At 41.1% G+C, this 23,911-nt stretch overlaps 1 protein-coding gene across 15 annotated transcripts in view; it reads left to right on the forward strand.

Moving 5' to 3' along the window:
* EPHX1 (epoxide hydrolase 1) overlaps nucleotides 1-23,911 on the forward strand; it is a 42,643-nt gene that overhangs the window by 11,784 nt on the left and 6,948 nt on the right. For 8 of the 15 annotated variants that reach the window (XM_080408754.1, XM_080408747.1, XM_080408748.1 and 5 more), the window contains 8 exons: nucleotides 7,813-7,997; nucleotides 9,858-10,038; nucleotides 12,258-12,485; nucleotides 13,516-13,645; nucleotides 14,139-14,353; nucleotides 16,744-16,852; nucleotides 17,700-17,825; nucleotides 19,342-20,683. In XM_080408754.1, coding sequence (XP_080264880.1) covers nucleotides 7,813-7,997; nucleotides 9,858-10,038; nucleotides 12,258-12,485; nucleotides 13,516-13,645; nucleotides 14,139-14,353; nucleotides 16,744-16,852; nucleotides 17,700-17,825; nucleotides 19,342-19,564 — 1,397 coding nt within the window. In that variant the 3' untranslated portion in view covers nucleotides 19,565-20,683. Of the gene's footprint in view, nucleotides 1-3,982; nucleotides 4,740-7,812; nucleotides 7,998-8,024; nucleotides 9,732-9,857; nucleotides 10,039-12,257; nucleotides 12,486-13,515; nucleotides 13,646-14,138; nucleotides 14,354-16,743; nucleotides 16,853-17,699; nucleotides 17,826-19,341; nucleotides 20,684-23,911 lie in introns of those variants that run through there. The other 7 variants (XR_013931578.1, XR_013931579.1, XR_013931580.1 and 4 more) reach the window with 4 other exon arrangements.

Consider the following 23,911-nt stretch of genomic DNA (forward strand, 5'->3'; position numbering starts at 1 on the left):
CAGTAGTGTGTGGTGCTGCCTTCTAATGCATTTGCCAGACTGAGGAAATTGTCTGTGATCATGTTTATGGAGGGATCCTACTGGGGTAAAGAACAGGAGCCATTTTCTAGGTTTCTTCTCTGAAAAGTGAGCTGTTCTCCAACATTCCTCCAGCTTTTTTTTTTTTTTTTTTTTTTTTGGAAACATCTCTGTTGGAGATTATTGGGTGTAATCCACAAGACAAGTAAAGGCTCAGCAAACTTTTTTTTTCCGTTCTTTTCCTACCTCAAGCAATTCTTCTCATATTTATTGCACCCAGCAGTCAATTTTATTTTTTTCCTTCTTTTGAACTTTCCAATGAAGACATGTAACTATTGCTCTACTGGTTTGTTCTGTATGCCCACTGCATCTGTACCCTGGATGTGTTTTGCCATCTAATAGAAGACAAGTCTTTCTTTCAAATTCAATGGCTATGTATTGTGAATCAAAAATAAAGCTCTGTCGAAGGACTTAGTCCTCTTGGCTACTTTATCATGAGTGTTAATTGCTCTAATCTGGTGGGTACAGGTAGTGCACTTCTCTAGATGAAGCCCTTGAATCTACAGAGAATTTAAATATTTAGTTGTTATTAAGAGAGATTTGAAGTAGCAAGAATTGTTCTTGTTACATGTTTACTCTGGCACATCCTTTTGGTGTTGCAGTTATTTGACAGAAAATGATGACTACCATCTGTTCCCCTCCTCTCTCATCATTCAAAGTTCCTTTTCTCTTTGAGAATGAAGTCTTCATAGAGAGATAACAACTTTCTATCTCTTCCTGTTTCCATAGTCACAATTTATTAGAAAAAATACTTTTTCCTTATTACACACTCATACACGTTTTTGTTCATGCTGCCCTTATACTTGGAGTCATGATCCTAATTTAAACTTAAGAGTATGCACCTCATCTTACTGTCTTGCAGATTGCCAGAAATTTCCTCTGGCAGTCTTTATATTCATCATTTCCATCTCCACACCTCCTTCTAACTGAAAGATTGTCATGTACTTTGTTCTTACATACTTTAGAGTGCAAGATTTCAAACTGTTGGCACACTTTTTTTTCCCCTCTAAGGCACTATGTACACGTCAATTCTGCGTGTGTTAATAATTAAAGGTTTTAGTAACACAGTTTTCTAACAGTGCTGATAAAAAAAGCTTGTGAAGCTGTTGGTTAAAGAAGATCTTTCCCCCTCTGATTTCATGGAAGAATCTTAAAGGGAATTAGACTAAAGGAAAAGCCCACAGTAAACAGAAAGACACATGCTGTGCTGTACCACCAAGCAGTACGGGATGAATCTGAGTCTTATCTAGAGATCAGACCAGGCAAAACATTGGCAATTATACCATGGCAGGGTAGGAAGGCAACCTTTTACTCTTCAGTACTGAAGGATTTAGTGAAGCTAAAAATAGAGCATGAATTTCCCTTAACGCCTGAGGAACAATTACCTTGATCTCTTTTCCTTATCTGTAATATCAGACTCTTGGTACATCTGCATTTTTTTCCACCCGCTCCATAAAATGCAGATACTGGCACAGGGTGAGGAGGTTAACCTCATTATTGCTAGAAACTGTGGTGGAAAGCAAAACAGAGTGATGCGCTAGTCATAATTTCTTTTCAGACATTAGAAATTAAATGTTGAAGTAAAGCTCGAGATGTTCTGTAGAGTCTCTTTTACTGGACTGTGTCATTTAGTTCTCTGCATGCCTGCAAAGAAGATCTCTGTTGTTGTTGGAACCTGAGGGTCATTAAATAGGGTAAAGGCTGGATAGGATAAATAGGATAAAATCTTTGCACGATCTAACCTTAATGTTGTAGCTATCAAATGCATGACTGTGAAAGTTTAAACATTTGTTTCACCCTCAATTAGTGTGACTGAGCAGTGCTGATGTAAGAATCCTTTAGCATCTTTTCTGTCTGTAGAGTCCTAAACAGAAATTATTGCAGATGGAGAGATCTCCTTTCCCCTGAGTCGTGCACATAGTCATTAGGTCACAATAAAGGGCATCACACGGATTCTAGGTCGGGTTCTGCCAGTTTGCATTTATGTAGCTCAGAGGCTTTTTTTAGACTCTTTGAAGGAAGTGGGTTTTTTTCAAGCACAATAGAAGAAATATAAGGAAAACTGAGATAAACAAGGCATGTTTTTAAGCAGCACATAAGAATGTCTTGGGCATAGATTTGAAAGAGCAAGTAATGTTGCTTACATACGTGTTCTTGTAAATTGAGTATCTTCCTCTTAAAAATGTGGCTTGCAGTACTTTAAATTTATGATTGTGATATGAGCTTTGACTTGGCCAGTAGTTGCATAAATATGTCACCTCTGGGTGAGGCGAAGTGGGTAACTGAACTTAGCCCCATACTACTTCTCTTTTATGCTTAGCTAGGCTTGGGGCTCCATCCCTATTGGATTTCAGTGTAGCACTGAAGAGTTGGTAACACTTGACTGTCGCAGTATTGTAAGAGAAGTTAGGTGGGAATGTGTTGTGTAAGGTGCTCAGCTACTCCCCTGGAGTGAAGTGCCTCAGGAAATAACTGCCATAAGGTAAGTACACGTTTTGGGTGATGCATACAGGGTACCTCCAGAGCCTTAAATTGACTCTCAGTTGATTGTTACTGTTGTCCGAGGGGCATAGCAAATGGACAACTTCAAGGGAGCAGTGCCGCAAGGCTACAGGTGTGGGGCATTCCTCAGCGGTGATGGAGGCTACCTCTGACACTGTCTTGGGTGCAGCTTGCTACACTCCTGGGAGAGGCTTTGCTGTGCCCCTGGGGAAGAGACTGGGGTTTCTCCTTCTTTAAGGTGACCTCTTTCCTTGCTTGTAGTTTTCTAATTGGGTTCCTGCTGTACTGGCTAATTTCTGATTGCGAACAGTCTAGAAAAAGATTGTGGAACAGAATGATATCATCTTTTCCTGCTGTTTTGGAGATAGCATTATGTGCTACCTCCCTATGGCAATAAAAAATGTAAATGCTAAATTTCTTATCGAGACAAGCCAGAAACTCTGTTGGATTTGTATTTCCTGTCTTTGATTTGCTTCCCTGCGTAGGGTGCTTTATTTCATCCGATGCCTACCTCTCCTCCTTTCCTACAATGTTAATGTATCCTTTTATGCTCACCTGGGAGATGTTACCAATTGTATGCAAAGCAATTTCTGTGTTGATAAGCTATTTTGAAGCTTGTCATAATGCTCCATAAACAACATAAGTAGTACGGTTTTCTTACACAAATGTCTTGACTCTGCGGTTTTCTGCCTGTTTCTGGTGCTATATAATGACAAAAATGTGATGCCTGGAGATGGTAGGGTGTAGACTGAGGGTGAAGCTTCTGGGACTGTGCCATGTCTTAGTCCCTTCTAGGCTGTTAGTGCTAAGGGACCCTGCTACAGGTGCCGTGAGTTTAAGTCGTTCAGTGGGTCATTCTTCCTTCAGATCCGTTGGGAAGAGCAACCTGCAATCGCTGCTCTTCAGGCAAACTGATCTGTAAACAAAGACGCTGCAGCAGAGGGGTGCCTTTTCAGTACAACCTAATGCGTGAGTTTATGTTACAGAACAAAAATAAATGGAAACATCACTTCTCAATTGAGCTGTTATTTCTCCTGCAGAGTAATTATTAATCAATAAACCTTGTATCTGACAGCATCAGAGTGTGTTAACTGGTCTGAGCTACCTTGCAGTCTGCTAGTAAACCAACCTTGGAGAGAAAATGTTATTAACTCTAAACCACGATCACCTCTGGCATGTGTCTGAAAGCAGCATGGTCTCTCACAGCTTCTGCTTCACCCATGTGCTAGCAGTTTTGCACTGATAGGGTTTAATAGCACCACTTGGAGCTGGGGATATTGTGCATCATTCAAGCCATAGTTGCTGGGTTGCATAGCATTTGGGCCAAAATGGATTTCCGGATGTTAGGCTGAAAGTCTTTCCAGTTGCGTATTTCTCCAGTAACATGTTTCAGATGGATTCTAACGCTGCAAGGCAAAGGTGAATGATTACCACTAGAACAAGGTGTGGGTTTGGGGGTTTTTGCCATTAAGCTTTTTCATAGATGATCTCTCTAATATATAAATAGCACTGTTCTCTGGGGCATCTGTTACTGGATACTGATGAAGACAAGGCAGGAGTAGGGTCAGTAGCTTTGATGTCAATAATTGCTTTGTTCCTGTGTAACTATTAGCTCTGGTGTTAATGCACAAACAGAGAACAATGCAAAGCAAAATGCAAAAAAAATTGCTGAAAAACAGGAGTGTTTTTAATAAGGAGCACATGTAAGAAGGTTTTGGGGTTTTCTTGCAAACAACATATTTCTTAAGATACACTTGACCTTCTTCAAGAGGAGCTAGTTTTGGGGCTATTTACTGGATCCATCACACTCCAACATTTTTCTTTCAAAACATGTTTTTAAAGTAGCAAAACAAAAACATTCTTCCTTGAACTCTTTAGGATAAAAGTACTGTCTAAGGTATTTAAGTGCTGCCTACAAACAATATTCACCCTGGGGTACAGCAAAGTCTTGGAGCCTAAGTACTTGATGTAATAAATGGAAATATTTCCTTCTAAGGTCTTGCCTTTGGTCGCATAAAAAGAGGAAAAAGCCAAACCAAAACATGAACTCCCTTTGAAGTAGTCATTTGTAAAGGCAACATGCCAGCATGGTTGCATCAAGAGACTTCAATAGAATAAAAGCACCGGCACCTTGTTTTTTACATCTCTGAAAACTGCAAGTATAGAAAAGTTTTATTATACCTGTTTCTCCTTCCACATTCGTGATGCTGTATTGCTGTATCATGGAACAAGTGTAAGGGACTAATAACTTCCATCTCACAACAGATCTCAGTAGTGATTAGCAGAGGAAATTCTGGTGCAGATGTGTCATGACTGAAGTTGCTTTATGCTGTACAAATAACACATGGGAGTTCTAGAGAACTAGCTTGAATAGCAAACTTGGGAAATCACTGAGTGCATTTGCTCTAAGTGGTCTCCTCTCAGCACAGGTTGGTAGGAGCGTGCTGCGTTCCAGTAACTCATCAATAGCAAAACAATCCCTTTGAGTGTGCTATGAACAAGCGCGAGTTACAATTCTGCTGACGCGCTTTGCCCTTTCTCTTCTTCCTGTGCACTTGGGAAAAAAATGTAGCATGGTTAGAGCTGTAGGCCCCTGTATTCATTGTAATCAGGAATTTTACAGGCACTTTCAGGGGAACTGAGGGGGTCTTAATATAGAGAGCAACTTGGGATCTCTATTAGCAAAAAATATCCAGAGGTATCAGAGGTGGCTTCCTCCCAGTCAGAATGACATCTCATGCAAATTGATTTGTCAACCAGCACCAATTCTCTGCAATAGAAGACAGAACTACGTGACACCTGAAGGTGATTTTGATGCTTACTGCTGGATTGTAAACAAGCTCATCCTCAAGTCTGTTTGGAATTAATTGCAAAAATGGGTATCTTTTCACATAGCAAGTCCTTTGTATACGCAGTCCAGGGTGAATGCAAAATACGCATGTTTGTACACAATCCCTCCCATGGCTTCTGCTGCAAAAAATTCTGATTTCTCAAGTTTCCTTGAGAGCAGATGGGGAAGCAGAAATATATTTGTAGCTCTCTGTACTCCAGTGACTTAGAACATCAGAGTTTCTTGCTGGAGAAGGAGCTGAGATTCTGTTCCTGGGCAAAGCAGTTCAGTGTTAGGTGCTGTGCCTCCCTCGTGCTGGCAGAGGCTGTGGTGCTTCTGCAGTGTAAGCCAGGAGAAAGAGGCCTCTGTTTTTCTAGGTACCCCAGCCATCCTGCCTGAACAATGGGGCTGGCACTGACAGCAGCTCTCTTTTCTCTTGGCATGGCTGTTTGTCGTGGGGCTTTGTAAACATACTGAGGTTGGCAAGAGTTTGAATTTTTTATACATGGTGTTTACATAGTTATGCTGGTGAACCTTTGTAGTCTAGCCGTGGCTGGAGTTGTGCTGTGAATTCAGGGAAGTTGCTGTTGTTCTCTGTGAAGGCTTAGTAATAGAAATGCTGTTAAATACTGTGGTAGATATTATTTCTATGTAAAGTGCTTTGAGGTTTCTAAAAGCCCCTCCAGTTCTGCTCTGCAGTAAAATTTGATTGTGCTCTGGAGGCTCCTAGACTGCATTGGTTTATGTGTTGAGGCAAGCTGGAATTGGATAAACTTTTTAATTCTGGGGTAAATTATGGCCTGAGTATGGTGGAGGTGGGAAAAGGTTGTTGTTTTGTACTCCAGAGAATGCTGTGGAGAAAAACTGGCACCTTCTCAAACAACAGAAAATATGGAAGGACCAGTGAAAAAAATAAACAGATCAAGATCTTTCAGTGCCTATCATTCCCGTTCCTCTAGCCTCTGGGAATTAAGGCGCTTTTCAAGGCTGTAGCACTTGCATGTGTAAGCAATAGATTTTTCCAGCTTGGTGTCCTATCTGCATAGTGCCCGACTTCTGTAAAAATGTTTAGTGGGTGCTTATTTTGACCATTTTATTTATTTATTTATTGTCAGCCATTAGAAACTTGAACTCAAAATGTGTCCTGTCACATAAAGGCACTTACAAGACTGATCAATTTTACTCCTGTTATAAAATCCCATTAACTTGTGTTAAAATTCCTATTTTGATCCAGGAATAAATTTGGTCTATTCTGTTGACTCTGAGCACTTTCAGACCATCAGATTTACTCTGCAGCAGTAAAATCAACAAAACCTTCTGGCTCTGGAGAAAATGAAGACTTTCCTGTGCCATAAACAATGCTTGCTTTACAGAAGTTTTGAAATACCTCACATCTTACCAATTTCCAATAAGTGCTGGAAACATAACGTTCTTTAAAAATACACATTAAAATCATAACAGTACTTTCCCCAAAGCACCTTACAAAAGTTTCTTATACTGAAAGGGATGCTTGAAAACATTATTAGAGTCTGAGTAATTATTTTTTTCTATGCAGCATGAAACAATTCAAATTATTCAAAATATTTTTTTTCAAGGTCTTCTGACTAAAGCACAACAGCTCTGCAGTCAATCACACAGATATGCTGCAAAATTGTATAGTTCTTCACTTTGACAGAATCTTATCACTTGGGGAATGGTGTTTCAGAGCCAGGACAGCATGCACGTGGTCTTTTGTTTTCTCTTTAATACAGTTTAGAAGGAGGAAGAAAGGGAAGGTCCTTCTACCCTTTGTGCTGCAGTTCAAAGGTTATGCAAATATATCCCTGCCACACTCCCCCACGCTGATTGGGAGGTACAAGGTGGCTGCCCTCATGCTCTTCACTTTTTATTCTATATATATGTCTGGGTTGTTGTTTTTAACTCTGAATCTCGTAACAGTAGATACGTGAGCCTTACTGAAGAGATGCTCTGCTTTGGAATTTGTGGGAAATTTAGAGCTTCAGAGGAAGAGAAAGCATTAAATTTGAATTACAGCCACAGTCACCTCCTTTACTGTTGAAGTTTGGCAAGAGTCAGCAGACACAGAGGAAGCCAACGTGATGTGTTTTATCAGAGGACTGTTTAATTACCAATCCATGTGATCTCTTGACTTGCTTTGAGTTCAGTTTTTACTAAATGGTTTTTATGTAAAACATTTAATTCTGCCCCATTTGAGTTGCATAGGATAAAACATCCTATTTCTGAAATTTTACAGAAGTGTTGGTGTCCTGTGTGTGGCAGAATATCACGTAGCTCGAATCCTATCTTAAAAAGCAAGAAAATCTCTACAGTCTTTATGAAGTACATCACATGTCTCTGAACTATCTGGTTGGGCTCACCGGAGTTCTGTTCTTCTCTTGCAGGCATTATGCTGCTCGAAGTGTTCCTGGTTCTGGGGACAGTCATCATCTACTTCTTACTTTCCAAGAAGAAAGAAGAGACATTACCCTTCAAAGACGGATGGTGGGGCAAGGGACCAAAGCCTGACACTGAAGAAGATAGAACTATTTGGCCATTTAAGGTGGAAACTACAGAAGGAGAGCTGAGCGTAAGCAAATCTCTATATCGGGGAGAGAGAAGTAAGCAATGTACAAATAAATGTAGAACTTGTTTTGAAGTTATTTTAAAATTGAACTAATAGTTGTATTTATGAGACTGAGCAACGGTGTCCAGGACTTGGGGGAAGGGATTTTTCAGTACTTGAGAACGTAGGTATGGATAGGCAGGTTTCACATCTTGCTACACAATTTTGTTCTCAGATGGCTGTTGCAAGATTGCTAGTAAATAGACCTATTCTGTAAATACATAATAAACAAAAAAAATCATATACAGATTACTCAACTCTGTGTTTCTGTTTGTGTACTTTCCTTAGTTTGTGTCAACCAGAATAAGAACAATGTCTTTTTTTTTTTTCCCCCTTCTTTTCTTTCAAAAGCAATTAAGAATATCTCATTTTCCTGACTGCTTTATGTTTGCAGCTGTGCTGGGTGCTGAGTCTTCTGTAATTAATGATCTACTTCGGTCAACACTAATACCACAGTGGTAATTGCAGTAAACACGTCCATTGCAGAATTTGTTAGATAGCAAGGTTTTGATTGTGTATGTCAGGGACTGCACAATTTCATAGATCTATGCAGAGTAGTGGTTCAAACAGTATTCATGGATTGCTCGTATTATTCATTTACAATAGATTCCTGTTTACTCAGTAAAGCCTGGGTTTTTTTAACACTTTGTTTGCCCTCCTTAGTAATATCAATGGTCATTGATGTCCAATATCTGTCTTACACTGCTGACATAAAACTAGGTAATTTCTAACTTACAGAGGTTTTTGAAACATGCAATGCTGTATTATGACAGCTATTGCAACATAATGCATTGGTAGAAAATTCTATTTCTAAATATATTCTTACATAAACAAGGAGTTAAAGTTATGCTATTATGCTAGTATACAGTACTCAAACATTTTTTTTAAAAGGTGTCAATCCTGGACAAAAAGACATGTTAAAAACTTTATTTAAAAATCCCTGTTTTCTGTACACATGTTAAAAGCCAAAGCAGTGAGCTTACATATGACTGTCTTGCCTAGACTGACACTGCCTGTTCAGTGTGAGGCACGAGCTAGTGCATACACCTCACTCATCTTAGAGTTGAGAGCTATCTCTATCGCTGTATTAGAAAGTGCTGTTCAGGTTTAAACCCCACAGAGGTTTGAGCAGCATTAGATTTCCAGACCTGCCCTCCACCCTCAACTCTTCCGTGGTTCTGTTCAGAGTAGGAAGGGGCTTTTGGCTGTCCTTCCCTGCTGAGTGATTTTGGACTGATTTTGCAGTATTGTCAGCATCCCCTGTAACCTTGAAGTGCAGTGGGAAGGTCACTTTCACAGTTACTCTAGATTGGAAAACTAATTCCAGTCTAGTTTCACCAGCTTTATGGCCATGTAAAATCCCTTAGAGTGTTTGCCAGTGAAAACATCCAGACCCTTGGTTTGGGAAGGAGAGCAAAAGGTTTGGGCCAGATCCTAGCGCTGATCGTGAGGTTGGGCTCGCAGGTAACCTAGTGAACAACATATTGTGAAAAGGCAACAAGATTTAAACTGTGAAGCTGCAGTACTGCCAGAAGAGTGTGTTGTCCTCTGAGGTTATCAGCCTGGCAAAGAGGTTAACCAGCCCTGCAAAACAAAGACGAGTGAGTGTTAAGAACAGCTGCAAATAGAAGAGGAAGGAGGCCATCTGGAGGAGAAAAAGAATTGGAACAGCTGATGGAGCATCAGCAAAATGCACAGGTGTCATTAGAGATGTTATTTTCATTGTTCTTGTTTCATTTGGGAATAACTAGAAGCTATGCACAGTAGAGCCGAAGATGGCAGACGCAAGTGCCTGTAATATCTGTTCTTTCTTTTTCCCTGTAGGACTTATTTAGGAGACTTGACCAGGCTCGATTGACTGAGCCACTGGAGAACAGCTGCTTCCATTATGGGACTAACTCGGTGTATCTCAGGAAGGTTGTCTCCTACTGGAAAAATGAGTTCAATTGGAAGAAACAAGTGGAAATCCTCAACAAGTACCCACAGTTCAAAACTAAGATTCAAGGTATGTGGCTCTTTCCCTTAAAATAAACAGTAACACATAATCTTGTCTGCAAGGGATTGTGGTTGTACGAATGCCATGGTTGTCTTGCACAAGCTGTCCCTTCCTGGCTACCATGGCGTGGATGATTGGCATTGCCGCTGAAGCAGCAAGAAACTCCTGTGTTGTAACTGAAGCCTTTAGGACAAGGAATGACAAATGGAATTCCCTTGTGCATGGATGCGTTGTCAGTTGGTGTTAACTGGAGCCGAGCACAGGCATTTGGAAACAGCACTGGATCTTAAGATGTACACATGTTCCCTGACTTGCATGCAATCATGCAAAAATACCCGCTGATGTCTCCTTGCTCCACATAGTTCCCCAGCTGCTGCTGTCAAGGTGATGCCATGGGTCTGGCAGCCCTCCTCAGCTGGGCGTGCTGGCTGCTCAGGTTGTCCCTGCTTGGCGGGGCAGATGCGCTCTGCTGCGCCATTTCAAGCATTCATAGGCCTAGAAATGCAGGGTGCCTTTCCCTTGGGGCTGACACGCTGCCAGGTGTGAGTGAATGCTTTGTCTTTTCATCCCAAGCACAGACACCTCTGGAAAGACGCCATTCAGCTAAGATCTTCTGGTGCTGGAGCTTGGTCAAACTGGACATTTTAAATGCTTGAATTAGGGTTGTGTTTGAGTCACTTGGGGGTACAGTTGCAGATTTAGAGCACAGCAGGCAATTGTCTCGTGATGGCAAAATTCAAGCTTGAGATTATGCCATTATGTTTTTACTTGCACCCATAATTGTGCATTATTTCAAATGGGCCAATTCACTGTAATATTTTAAATGGATTTGGGACAATAAACAGTTGTTACATAGTGGTTAGAACATAAAGATTTTATTTGAATGTATACAACATGATTGATGCTCAGAAAGATAAAAGCAAAATGCCTTCCCTTAAAAAAGAAAAAAAAATCATCTTAGACAAGAAAGGGAAAAGAAGCTAAGGAAGATGCACTATGTATAGCAATAGGAAGAGAAATTTCAACGTTAGGGATAATTACAGAGATGAGACATGAAAAGACAAGATCAAACATGCTGTGTATCAGATTCCTAGCTTCTGTCATCACTTGACAGCTTTTCCAAGAATACAGAAGTGCACGGAATTGTCAAGGATGGGGAAATCTCAGTGAAAAGGGGTGGGATTGCTGGTGAGCTGGAGTTGATGGTGAGTAAAATGTGCTTAAATGCATCAAGAAATGAGGCATTCAGACTATACTAAGAGCAAATTATTGTTTCCTGGAAAGCAGAGCCCTGGATGGGTTTGAGGAAAAGAGGTTCACCTGAAGCAAATAGTGCAAGCTGTGTGTGAAGCTCACTGCTTGCATATTGAAGGGGTCACAAAGGAAACAGGACTGCAATTTTTACCTTTTTAACAATGAGGAGACTGGTACTAGAACATAGTTTCCTGTTCTGATTTACTCAAAGAGATACTGAAAGCTTTGGACAAAAGGTAGAAAAAACCTACTAAATGGAACAGTTTGGGTTTTTTTTTAGTAAGGCATTTTTTCAAATCCTTGATTCAGCATGATTGGTTTTTCAGCAGTTAAGATGTGTGACTTGATTACAGGAGGCCTCTGAGGCCACAGAATACTTACTGAAAGCTTTTAAAATTCTTTTTGCTGTAACATTGGGATCGAGGGCTGGAGACACAAGGCAGACATACTCAAATGGAAAGTAAGGCATGCATAAAACAAGGGAAGTGATTAACACCCCCAAACAAACAGCTGCTAGCTATGATGGATTCCCTATCTCCCTATCAACTTCAAGTTGCAGTTGTATGCCTTCCAAGAGGAAAAAGCTGTGGCTGGCTGAAGCCTAGCCGGTGCCATATAGGGACATTTGGGTAAAATTTAAGGGCACTTGGACTAAATGATGTAATCATCGCTTCTGCCTTTAAGCTGTTTGAGTCACTGTGTTACCGTTAGTAGATTGCTTCACTTCTATGTCTTAATTTGCCAATTTATTTCAAAACAGAAATATGCCGACCTCATTTGGCTGCTGTGATGCTTAATTGCCCATTATGAAGTACTTTAAGGTCCTTGGGTAGATGGAGCCAGAGAAAAGTGCTGGGTGTTTGCATGCTCACCAAAAAAGGACTTCAGAAAAGATTTATTCATAAGAAGTTCTGTGATTAGTTTCAGTGTCATGGTAAATTTGGGCATGTAAATTAATTATTTTATTTTTACAGGCATTGATATCCATTTTGTTCACGTAAAGCCTCCTTGTTTGCCTGAAGGCCAGTCTGCAAAGCCATTATTAATGGTTCATGGTTGGCCTGGCTCATTTTACGAATTTTACAAAATTATCCCTCTCCTGACGGATCCTGCAAGCCATGGCCTCAGTGATGAGCACATTTTTGAAGTCATTTGCCCATCTATCCCCGGTTATGGTTTCTCAGAAGCACCCCACAAAAAAGGTACGATGAGAAGAAACTGAACTAACACAAGCCTAGTCTTGCAGTGAGATAGCCCGTTAGCAGAATGGTAACTCCTGCCACTTCATGTTTTGCCAGTGTAGAAACAAAGGTCCTGTGTGTCATGTGGAGAGTGGGAGATAGAGTGTGACTTCAGGTGACATCATTAATTAGTTTCAGCAACAATGTATAGATAATTTACAAAGGACTATAAAAAGTTATGAAGTGACAACTCATAAATTGTAACTGAGTCAATGAATTGTGTGTAGGTGAGCAGGAAGAGTAAAGTTAATTTGGTACTGTTTCTTTTGGGTGTTTTGAATCCATATTCAACAACATTATACAGGTAGGTGAGCAGCAACAGGTGGAACAAATCCATCCATGTATCCACTGGCAGGCTGCAGCCAAATACCTGCTCCTTCAGCTTGTGCTCTGAATTACACAGACACAAGCTGTAACAAATTGGAGCGAGGTAGTATTTAAAGTGATACTGAGTTTAGTATTCAATTTATGTGTGCAGGTGAATGATGTGGGTAGGGCTGGTTTTGCTTTTCTCTACTTCCCTGGGTTTGATTTATGTGGTCAGCGTTCAGTGGAGAAGTGCATTACTAAGTGGAAACTTGCAGTTTCCAACTTTCAGTAAGATGAGACTGAATGGACAGACAAAATGGAAACACATTCCCTGGGCAGTGCTCAGTGGCCCCGGCAGGGCTCAGGAGTATGACCGCAGTTTACAGGGAGTCTGGCAACCCCTTGGTGGCACAAGTACATGGGCAACTGGTGGGGTTGGGAGAACACTAGTCTGCAGCAAAGGCTGGACATTGTCCTCATGGTTTCTGCTTGCTCTCTAGACCTTGTCTAGATGATGTGACAAGGGCTTGCATGTAGTCCGTCAGATAGGCAAGGAAAAATGGATTTGTAGCTTTTTAGGAACTTTAATATTGCCTTTATGGGGAGAATAAATGCTGCATGGTTGGAAGTGTAGCTAGATTTAATGCAACAGCGTTTTTTCTTTTTCTTTTTTTTAATGCAGACTTTAATTCTGTAAGTGCTGCTTCTGTTTTTTATGAATTGATGCTCAGACTGGGATTCAACGAGTTCTATGCACAAGGTGGCGACTGGGGCTGGCTCATCTGCACCAATCTGGCCCAGATAGCTCCCACGTGAGTAGCCCTTTGCTAGACATGATTGGCACGCAAAACTGATTTATTCTTTGAATAGTTGTTTCTTTTGTGCATTTGAGAGCTCCTGTCCAAGTCCTTACAAGAACGCTGTGTAGTTTCTCTCTTCAGTGCTCAGTGTTAAGCAGTGATCCAAAATAACATACTTTAGTTTATACTATATACCTCTTCTATCAAACAGTTGTGCAGTAGTTTTATAATGACCTCACTGGGGTCTAGAGCGGGATAAGTACTTGTAACAAAAGGAGGATTTGTGGCTTAGCACCCAGGAGTGCGTGCTGATTACTGCCAGTTGCCCCATCGACTTGTAATTTTTGTGTGAAAAGCCACACTTCAAAGTACAGTGAAGGTCATGATGTAATTGGCAGGTCGGAATTTAAGTATGTCCATTTTTGTTAATAAGATTTTAAATATAACAACTTTGAATCATGTTTTATCTGTGTTAACTTGGGGCTTTTTCTGTTCTTATTTTTAGCCATATGAAAGGTCTCCATTTAAATCTAGCCTCAGTCACGAACATGGGTTTCACTCACCTGCTCTCCATTCTGCTGGGCTGCTATCTTCCAAGGCTTTTCGGTTTCCAGGATGAAGATGTGAGGCGGATGTTTCCCTTCTTGAAAAAAGGGCTCTACAGGATGTTGCTGGAGTCTGGCTACGCTCACATACAGGCTACAAAGCCTGATACTGTTGGTAAAACAAACAAAAAACCTTTGAGCTCAGAATATTTAGTTTGTTCATTTTAGTTGTACTTTCGTAGAAACAAAACGTATTGCTTAAAATATGCATAAAATCAGGGGTTTTTTTCAGGGAAACTGAAGTAGGAAAGTTAGAGGTCCTAAAAGGTGGGCTCCTTTTCTGTATCCAAGTCAGAAAACGTTATATCAGCAGCAGTAAATGTGCACATCAAAATTGAGCATACTCTGAAGTGCCACTGACCTAATTTTCAGTTTTCCTAAATAAAATAGTTTTTTTTAATACTTTTCCACTTCTGCCATCACTGGGGACTGTAATTCTATTTCTAATGCAGCTATGCTGAGAGCAAAAGGTAGTTTCTTCACAGAGAATGGTTCACATTCAAGTCAGGTCAACTACAAGAAACTTTTTTAGCTGTCTTAGCATGCAATATAGCTTATTTATAGAGATAAGTCATACCTGAAAAGTAAAATCAAATTTCATTCTCACTCATTGTTTGAATCATTTGCAGACTTCCAAAGAAAGTGTACCTGTGAATGTTCTTTCTAGGTGAGCTAGTCAGATTGCTTAACTACTTTAAGTATTTGAGTATTAAGTGTTTCTATTAAAAACATCTTTTGCAACTGAACAACTGAGTCAAGAATACTGAATATATTTTAGTTTAGTGCAGCGGCAGTTCACTCATGGGTTTTATTAAAAATGTACCTAAGGAAACTATTTTGTAATGATTTTCCATAAGCGTACCTACAGAAGCAGGTATATTCTTAAAACGTGTAGGCAAAATGATAATTTTACAGATTTAAAATAGTTTGCTTCCTTTTGAGTTTTGGTTTCTAAAAATTACTAGTCTCTAGTTCTTTTTGTGCTTTAAGAAAAGATGGGGAAGCTGAAAGATGCCTAGCCATGCTCCTTCTGCTGTGGTTTTCTGGCTGATTCTTGTCCCTCCCAGTAGTGTGTTGGTCTGTCAGAGCGGACTGCGCAGCCTGGGAACCTGCAGCCAGTCTTGGGAGCTGGGGCAGGAGCATTCCTGCAATTTCAAAGACAGAGGAGTGTGGCAGGTTCCCATAGGGAGAAAAACCCTCTGAAGATGGGAATGTAGCGTAGCTGGAAGCACAGCCATGGAGGCTTCCACAGTCCTCCTGAGACTTCTGGTGGTACAGGGTGGCTACCTTGCAAGCCGTCCTAAGCAAGAAAGTTGTCTCTGGATCTTTTTATATTATATATATATATATATATATATATATATATATATACACACACACTGCTTTCTAATACACTCTTGCTTCAGAGCTGGCTTTCGATCCCACTGGCTTGCATGGATTTGATTTTACACTTATTATTTGGGAAACCTGCATGGAGTGTGGGTTCATTTTCAACCGACTGAAACAGGCAGCGCCTATATTCAAAGTAATGTTAGGATCAATATCAAATTTTCCTATTAGGTAAACCAATGTACTCTTTGTTCAGTAAGTATATGAGAACAGGCTGTTGCTTGTCCGCTTCTGCAGATCTGGAAAGCATGCTCAATAGAACTTTTTCAAACACTTGGTATTTCAGTTATCAGTATTAGTTGTTTGATAACTGAAACAACTATCATGTTTAAGTAGCAATTACTGATGAAATTGTGCTAGCTGTAGTGTTAAGCATCTTTCAGGAAGGTTGGGTTGCATGGGTGGAACTTCAAATATACTGCTGTTCCTCAGGAAGAAATTTTTCTAAGGTTTTTCTGAGCAGTCGAGACAGTTAATGGTCCCTGTTATTTCACAGCATTAGGATGTATTAGCAGAGTTCCAGGTGCAGGTGTGTTTTTTCTGTCCAAGCAAAACAAACTATAGAAAGTATATTAAACCTTGTTCTGCATGAAGGCAGCTGCCTATTGCTAATTCCAAAGATGGACCTTTTAGTAAAGCCTTGCTTTTCCTTAATGACTTTCTAATAATGCTTAAAATGTTTTTTGCTGTTATAGAATGGTGCAAATTCTCCTGGTCATGTGTAGGCATGTGGGGTTTGGCCCTGTAATGCTGTTTAATACATGACAACTTCCAGATTAATGGAAGCAAAACCCTACTTGGCACATAAAGCTTGATCTTATTAGCTTACAAGGAAAAAAAAAAAAAAAGAAGAAATCCGATACTGTTACATCAGTTCAAAAAACATAGAGTGTGAGCTAATGCAGAGCCTGTTGGTTTGCAGATACTATCAGTTTATGATCCAACAATAAATGGCTCCAACTGATTCTACTATTTTATTTATTTATTTAAGAACGCAGCTGCTGGAACAGCTTTGTAAAGTTATCTATGCCATATTGTAATGGGCTGCTTCTCTACCAGTCTGAGTTCAGTAGTTGGATATTGCAATTTTGGTTACATTTTTCTCCTCCTTTTCAGGCTGTGGTTTGAACGACTCTCCTGTAGGACTGGCTGCATACATCTTGGAGAAGTTTTCTACATGGACTGATCCGGAATTCCAGAATTTAGAGGATGGAGGACTAGAAAGGTAAGCATTTCCTCTTACGCCATTCTGGATGAGGTGACTAAGGCCAGAGTCCCAGCAAAAGAAGTTTGTCTGAATGGATCGCCTCACAACTCACAGGGAGCCTGCCCGTAGCGGCCACAAATGGTGCAGTGCTGTACTACAGCGTGCACAGAAGCGAACAGGCCATGAAGGCTAATGTACTCCCTTCCCACTTTGATCTCCTAGAAGAGAGATACACCCTACAACTTTTGGGTAATAAATAGTGGCTTAGGTGGAAGAATTTCATTAGGACAGAAAAAAGTTTAACTACATTAAAGATGCTAGGAAACAGAACTCATGACTCATTTTAATACTAATACATAACTCTATGAATTTGCTTTAGGTTGATTGGTATTGTTTCATATACCTACCATTTGCTAACATTAGTGTGTGGCAGAAATCTGAGATAAAAATGCCCTTTGAAAATTGCTGAGGTTCCTGGTAGCAAAGGAGTGAATGGGCACGTTATGAAAAGGCCCAGTGACAGTGGATTTGAATATAACATTTGCGCTGCATACAGCTAAAATTTGGTATGAAACATGCGCTGTTAACAGCACGTTGGTGTGATGGCTTTATTGAAAGCTCATGGTAGCATTTCAAATCACAGATGATAAATGGCACAAGCTCTTCTGCACCTACCCTCCCCATCCACAGACAGTACGACAGCTATGCTGGAGCATAAGATGCTCCTGGAGTCTGCCTTCCATGTAGAGGTTAAAATGTCACTTCCCAGTTTGTGTCCACAAGCCTTTAATGTGCTTAATTGGTCACTGACAGACAGAGGGGGAGTAGCAGGCTTCACCTCTCAACTCTAGGCTTACCCTTTCAGGAAGTTTAACCTGGATGATCTGCTCACCAATATCATGATCTACTGGGTGTCAGGCTGTATAGTCTCCTCAATGCGTTTCTACAAAGAAAATTTGAAGAAGGGGATAGGCGCACAGAAACATGAAAGGTAAGTGGTTTTTTTTCTTTAAATATTTTGCCCTGAACTTAATTTCATGGTCGCAGGCAAGTTGCTTATGTCTTAGAGCTGCTGCAAGTTTTGGAAAGCTGAGAAAAAGCAACACTGTACTACGGTGTTCTTCTGCGGGACAGGTCTGTTAGTTGATGTACTGTGTTGTGCTTGGAAAACACGGTAATTAGGCAAGAATCCTGAACCATCAGTAAGGAGAACTGACTGGAGGCACTGCTTGAGGACACCCATTCATGGTGTATTCAACTAGGGAAAAGCACATCCAAGTATTCCAGATTTTACTGCAGTTACTAAATTAGCCTGTGAGTCATGCAGTCAGTTTTGTTTGTAGTTTATTTGGTTTGTAATTCTAGTACTTTTCCGGACACAGTTTGCCTAGTTTTGGAAAAGATTTAAGCCTTGCTTTTGGAAGAAACTTAAGTATACTGACAAACTGCATAATTTGAAAGTCAGTAAGACTGATGTTCCTGCTGCGCAGACACTTAAGACAGCAGCTTGGCTGCATATACTTGTGTCAGCTTGAGTCTTAGCGAAGGCTTAAACCTGCCCTGAGGTATCTGCAACCACAGCTCACTGCTATGGTATTTATTTAGCTGTGAAATGATGCTCTGAGGAAGGTGACTCAGTTCTTGAAGCTGCTGTGGCTACACTGTGGGCAGTATCCTGCTCTGGTTCTGCCTACATGAGATGAGCTCTACGAGCTTCTGTGTGCCTAGAGGAAAGAGTCCTAAAGTCCTATGTAAAATTAGGCACCCTGTTTTCAGACTTCCAGTAAGTTATATGCCCAACAGTGTGTATCTGTATCTTAACATCTGTCACTTCTGACAAGGTGGCTTATGTGTATTGGACATTTAAACCTAGAAAATGTTGCCCTGTTTGTAACAAGCACTGATCATTCCACTTTCAAAGATACTTTTCCCCTCAAATCCAGTTGCTTCCCTACACTTACTATGGTGCAAAATGTTCTGTTGTGTGCATGCCTGACAGTTAAAAGCAAGAGCTACTTTACAGGGTAAAAGTCTCAAATTCGGAAATGTTTCCTCTGAGCTAGTCTAGATTTACTCTCCATTATTCCTCTCCTCTCCTTCCCTTTTGCAGCAGATCAAGGTAATTCTTCCCCTTTCCCTCCAGTCGTTCTGCCAGGCTCAACAAGTTCTAGTTGTAATCTTCACTGTAAATCTCTCTCCGGCCCCTGTCAAATTGTGTGCTTTCCCTCAGTATATGACTCTCAAGCGCTGAATGCAGCAGGAGGAATACTTGATCCCCGCCACCTCCTTCTCAGTTTCCATGCTTCTCACTCTCATGCCCTGGATTCCTTGCAAAATTGCCTTAATATCAATTTATGCAAAATATTATTTCTTTATTTTTTCCTGGGTAGGGGAGTGTTGTCTAGCCTTCAAAGTGAGAAGCTGGAAGTCAAATGTTAATTGCCTAACAACAACATATCCAACTGTAAGTGATTGAAAGATTAAAATTATTTTTTCTCCTCGCTCAGGCTCACAGTACAAGTACCTACTGGCATTGCCTCCTTCCCTAATGAAGTCATGCACACGCCCCAGGCTTGGGCCCAGAAGAAATACACCAACATAGTTTCCTTCCATTTCATGCCTCGAGGTGGCCACTTCGCAGCTTTGGAGGAACCTGAACTTCTTGCTGAAGATATTTTGCAATTTGTTGGGAAAGTAGAGAAAGAGCAACTTTGGAGAAAGAAAGAATAACTCCCGTAACAAACAGCAAGGTAACTGCTTACAGCCTAGCATATGTACCAGCCTTACTAAGTCTACTGTAATCCATGCAATTAGATCTTATTCTTGACCAGTTGTGAGAGGACAGCAAGAAAAATGCAGTATATGATGAGATACTGCTGTGGGGACCTGATTTTGGGTTGGCGTTTTGGTTTTTTTGCATTTAACTAGGCTGAGAAAGTAGCATGAAGATTACTTGGTTATCTTTTCCCCTAAGCACCGACTTGTAAAAATCTGTTCTGTAGTACCCCAGCTCTTGCTTTGAAATTGATAAGTAGACCTTACAACTAGTAACAATTATACCGTTATTACTTACGAAAGGCTTTTTTTTTCCCACAGCAGCAGTAAAACTTGAGTTGGTGTAGATGTGAGATTGTCCACACAAAAAATAGCAAACAGCCTAGCAAGACCTAACTTGCATGAGTGCATTGGTTAATTGGCATTGACAATCCACAGTACCTTTAAACTCGCCAGCTGGCTGCCTTTCTCTGCCAGCCTGGGCTGTGAAGCAGCTCCCTGGCTGGGGGGAGGCTTGAGCAACTGAAAGACACAGGCAGCTGTAGCTTCGACCAGGAGGGGTTGGGTAGGAGCAATTAGAGCCCAGGCTGCCTCTGCGCTGAATTTATACTCTTAACTGAACATAGCCCTGGATAGGCTTGAGACGCTGCGGCTTTGCACCACTGCTTCTGCAGGGTATTGTAAATGCCTCATATAAAAGAATAAAAAATAGATTAATTCAAAATCAAAAGAAACTTGCATTAAAATTTTGAATAATTACCTGTGTGTTTCTTCTAAATTTTTTTTATAACTCAGATTTTTGCTTGGTGACAGCAAAGAGAAGCATCAATTCAGAACCTATTGATTCTGTACTGCATCTGTTACAAAGGTCAGATTGAAGGCAAACTGCTCAACAAAAATTTTATTTGAAGGGCTGTATGTTTTTGCCAGCAACAGTCCCTAGTGTGTGCAGTTGAGCTTCAAACATTCTTAAACTGTATCCATATGACTGGTTTCAGTATGGTTTTGTTCTCCAGTCACTTCTGCTATACTTCCCTACCCCTGCAAGCACATGGAAATATAATCCACCAGTAACGCTTGCATAGATTGGTATTATTTCACAATATTAATGGAAATGGAAGCTGTTAAATAAGTCACTCCAGCAGAGACCCGCTCCATCCCACAGGGCTTTAGACTCACAAATACCACGTAGCTTGTTTCACAGAAGGCAAGTCAGCACTCCTGCCAGGCACATTTGAATCTTAGTGCTCAAAGCGACCTGATATGCAATGACAGAAGATCATTAGGGCAGATGGGTTGTGGACCAGCCAGGATCAGCTTTCTGAGCAGACAGGAGACCTCTCACTACCATTCCTCTTCCTTCTCTGCTTCTGCACCGGGCTGCAGTAGAGGAAGGCACAATAGTACTCAGGTCGCCCTGCAAGATATGACTGCAGTGCTGTCTCTGACCGAGACAATTCAAAAAACCTGTACTTTAATTTTTTTAAAACAGCTAACTGCTTCCAGATCAGTAGTGAGTGCTAATTCTACATTTACTTTTAAGTGCTTTCATGTGCTCATTGGAAAAATATTGTGTGGTTCAGCCCAGTCTGTTTTGAGCAGACAGGAAGAAAACACAGAATGAGTCAAAAACAGACTCTTCCCAGAGAAGACCATCCCCAAGCTTGTTTCAGGTGCAGTATATTGAAAGGTGGTTTATTCAGGAGGAATCAGCTCACCTCTGAAAACGCCAGCTGTTCACAGGCACCACTGTGCTCCCTCTTGCACAAGTCTTGATCTCTGGCCATTTGGGTTTGCTTTACCTCTCTCCCCTGTGTGGCCTTGTATTTCAGAGCTGGAGCTCATCCTCTCTCATCTTTAATGCACATGCGGACATCTGCTGCGGTGCTAGGGAACACCGCCGGGCTGATCTGACCAAACTCTCCCCAGGGGCTGGTCAGGCACCACACAGATAAGTAAGTGGGAAGGCAGTTTGCTATATGATACCTGCCGAACCCATTCTCAGATGCGAGTAGAAGGCTCAGAGTGTTTTCTCTCTCCCTTCTGGAGCAGATCTGCTTGAAGGGGCCCAGCCTCCATGAAAGGCAGTGCATCGCGACTCCGTTTTGTGATCTTATGTTACAGCAGCTCATCCAGGCTCAGTCACCTGTGAGAGCTGGGTGAAAAACAGCTGCCTGTAGAACCTTTCTATTTTAAAATATGCATCACAGTGCTCTGCAATCTGAGACAATGATAATGAACAGAGGCAGTAAACGAGCATGTCCTTGCCCTGCTCTGCACACCAGGGAAATGCACTTCAGCCTGCTACAAGCACAAGCTGTCCACACTGTCAGTTCTACTGAGTACAGACGATAGGAGCCGAGACCCGAAATGCAGCACAAAAATGGGTTTCATTAGCTACTGTCTGAAAGGGAAAAAAATCTGGACCTAAAAGGTGTAACTTCAGAAGCTTAAAAATTATAATTAAACACTTGTTCTATAGCAAAGGTGTTCTGAATTCTGTTGTCACACTTCTCAAACCTTAAGCCCACAGCTATGAGCAGCTGTTGTTCATCACCTGCTTCTGCACACATGGATACAAAGATTCAGTGAAATACTATGACAATGTGAAAGAATATAAAATTCATCTATGTGCCAGCTGTAAAGCCAGCCATCAGTTCCCCTCCCCTTTTTCAAAATAATCATGTGTTTTTAGCAAAATGGAGCCAATCCCACTGCCTGTAGTGCAAAGTTTAATGCTAATGAAGTGTTTGTGGGCCAGTGACAGTATCTGCACCTCTTCCTGCAAGGAGCAACTCTCCCACGAGCCTGGGCTTTGGATTTGATAACCAGCTTGAGTGAATCCAGACTCACTCCTGATGCACTCTAGTATCGGCTAATGGGCAATTCTTTGGTACAGTACTACAGCAAGCAGTACAAGATTCCGTCAGATAATCAAGGAATGGTTTTAACACTTCTGTCAGCAAGTAACTGCATATCATGTTATTGCAATAGGCATAAGCAGCAAGAAAGGACTCCATGCTCCGTTATACTTGTTCTTATTTAAGCGAGCCAGTAAGTCTCCTCTAACAAGGCCAAACGCTCTGCTGTCAGGCTGGCAGAGCTGTTTCTTGGGAATAAGGCTCTGAAAGAGTAGCTACGGCCTTCAGGAGAACCCAGAATCTGGCAGTGCTTTGACACTCAGAACATTTTGTTTTGCTTCAGAGCCATTTCTTGGTGAAGTTTCAAAGTTGCCCCAAAGCCTCTGCTCAAAGCAGCTGCTGTCTTAAAGCCATTCCTCCTTAAGTTGCTCCAAAACATGCATTCATCCCACTCTGAAACCAGAAGCAGCTGACCTAAATCCTGCTTTGTAATTAGCCACTTACAGCCCATGAAGAGCCTGGATAAGAGGTTCAGAACCACGGAGATGCCACTGAAAATAAGCAGAACTGACATTCTGCCCCCCCCCCCCCCCCCCCCCAGCTGAAGTGCTTTGGAAAGCATCTGCTTCTGCTATGGAAAAACACTAGTAAGGTCATCAACTTCTCATACGCCTCCAGCTCAACTAACTCCCAGCTACAACCAACTTTGACTTCTGATTTTTAAACTACAAACCATAATGTCCTGAAAAATCCAAGCCACTAGATGTAGCCTTTGGACATCTCGCATGACTAAACAAGGCAAGACTTCACGTACATTAAACAGGAAGAGTCAGGCATTACTCAGATTATGAATGGGGGGAAAAAATGAATAGAAATCACACTTTCATACAAAAAAAAGGAAGTTAAACCATCATTTAGTGCAAAATAGAATCTGTTAAGTCTAGCATCACAGATCTAGATCCATAAGGGGCACTATTCATCACCACTGAATCAGCTAGAATTGCTTGGGAGCAAGAACTGATATGCTCAAGACAGTCAGTCAAATGTACATTCCGCTTTACAGCAGGTGCAATACATAACATGCATTAAACGAAGACATTTTTGTCTTTCTGAAAGAGGAATGGAAAGATCCTTCTGGATACCGTGGGAAGAGACAAGGAATAAATCCATATTGATTTCAGGGTAGCTTATTTTAAAAACACTGAGAAACGATGCCACTTGTTTTACTTGCTGTAATAGCACTTTATGGAACATAACTCACACTAAAACCGTTTTGCTTAGGATTAGTTTTCTTTCGTGGAAGAAATACCCTGTGCAGTGCCAGACAGCCCTGATGGTGTTATGGCAATGCTGCTAGAAGAATTAGCCCCATTACAATTGTCAGTTGTCTTCTGGAGAGCAGTATTTATAAACAGAGCTGTGCTGAGTGACAGCTCTTTCC

Source organism: Falco punctatus (assembly GCF_963210335.1).
Source record: "Falco punctatus genome assembly, chromosome: 12".
NCBI classification, from domain to species: Eukaryota; Metazoa; Chordata; class Aves; order Falconiformes; family Falconidae; genus Falco; species Falco punctatus.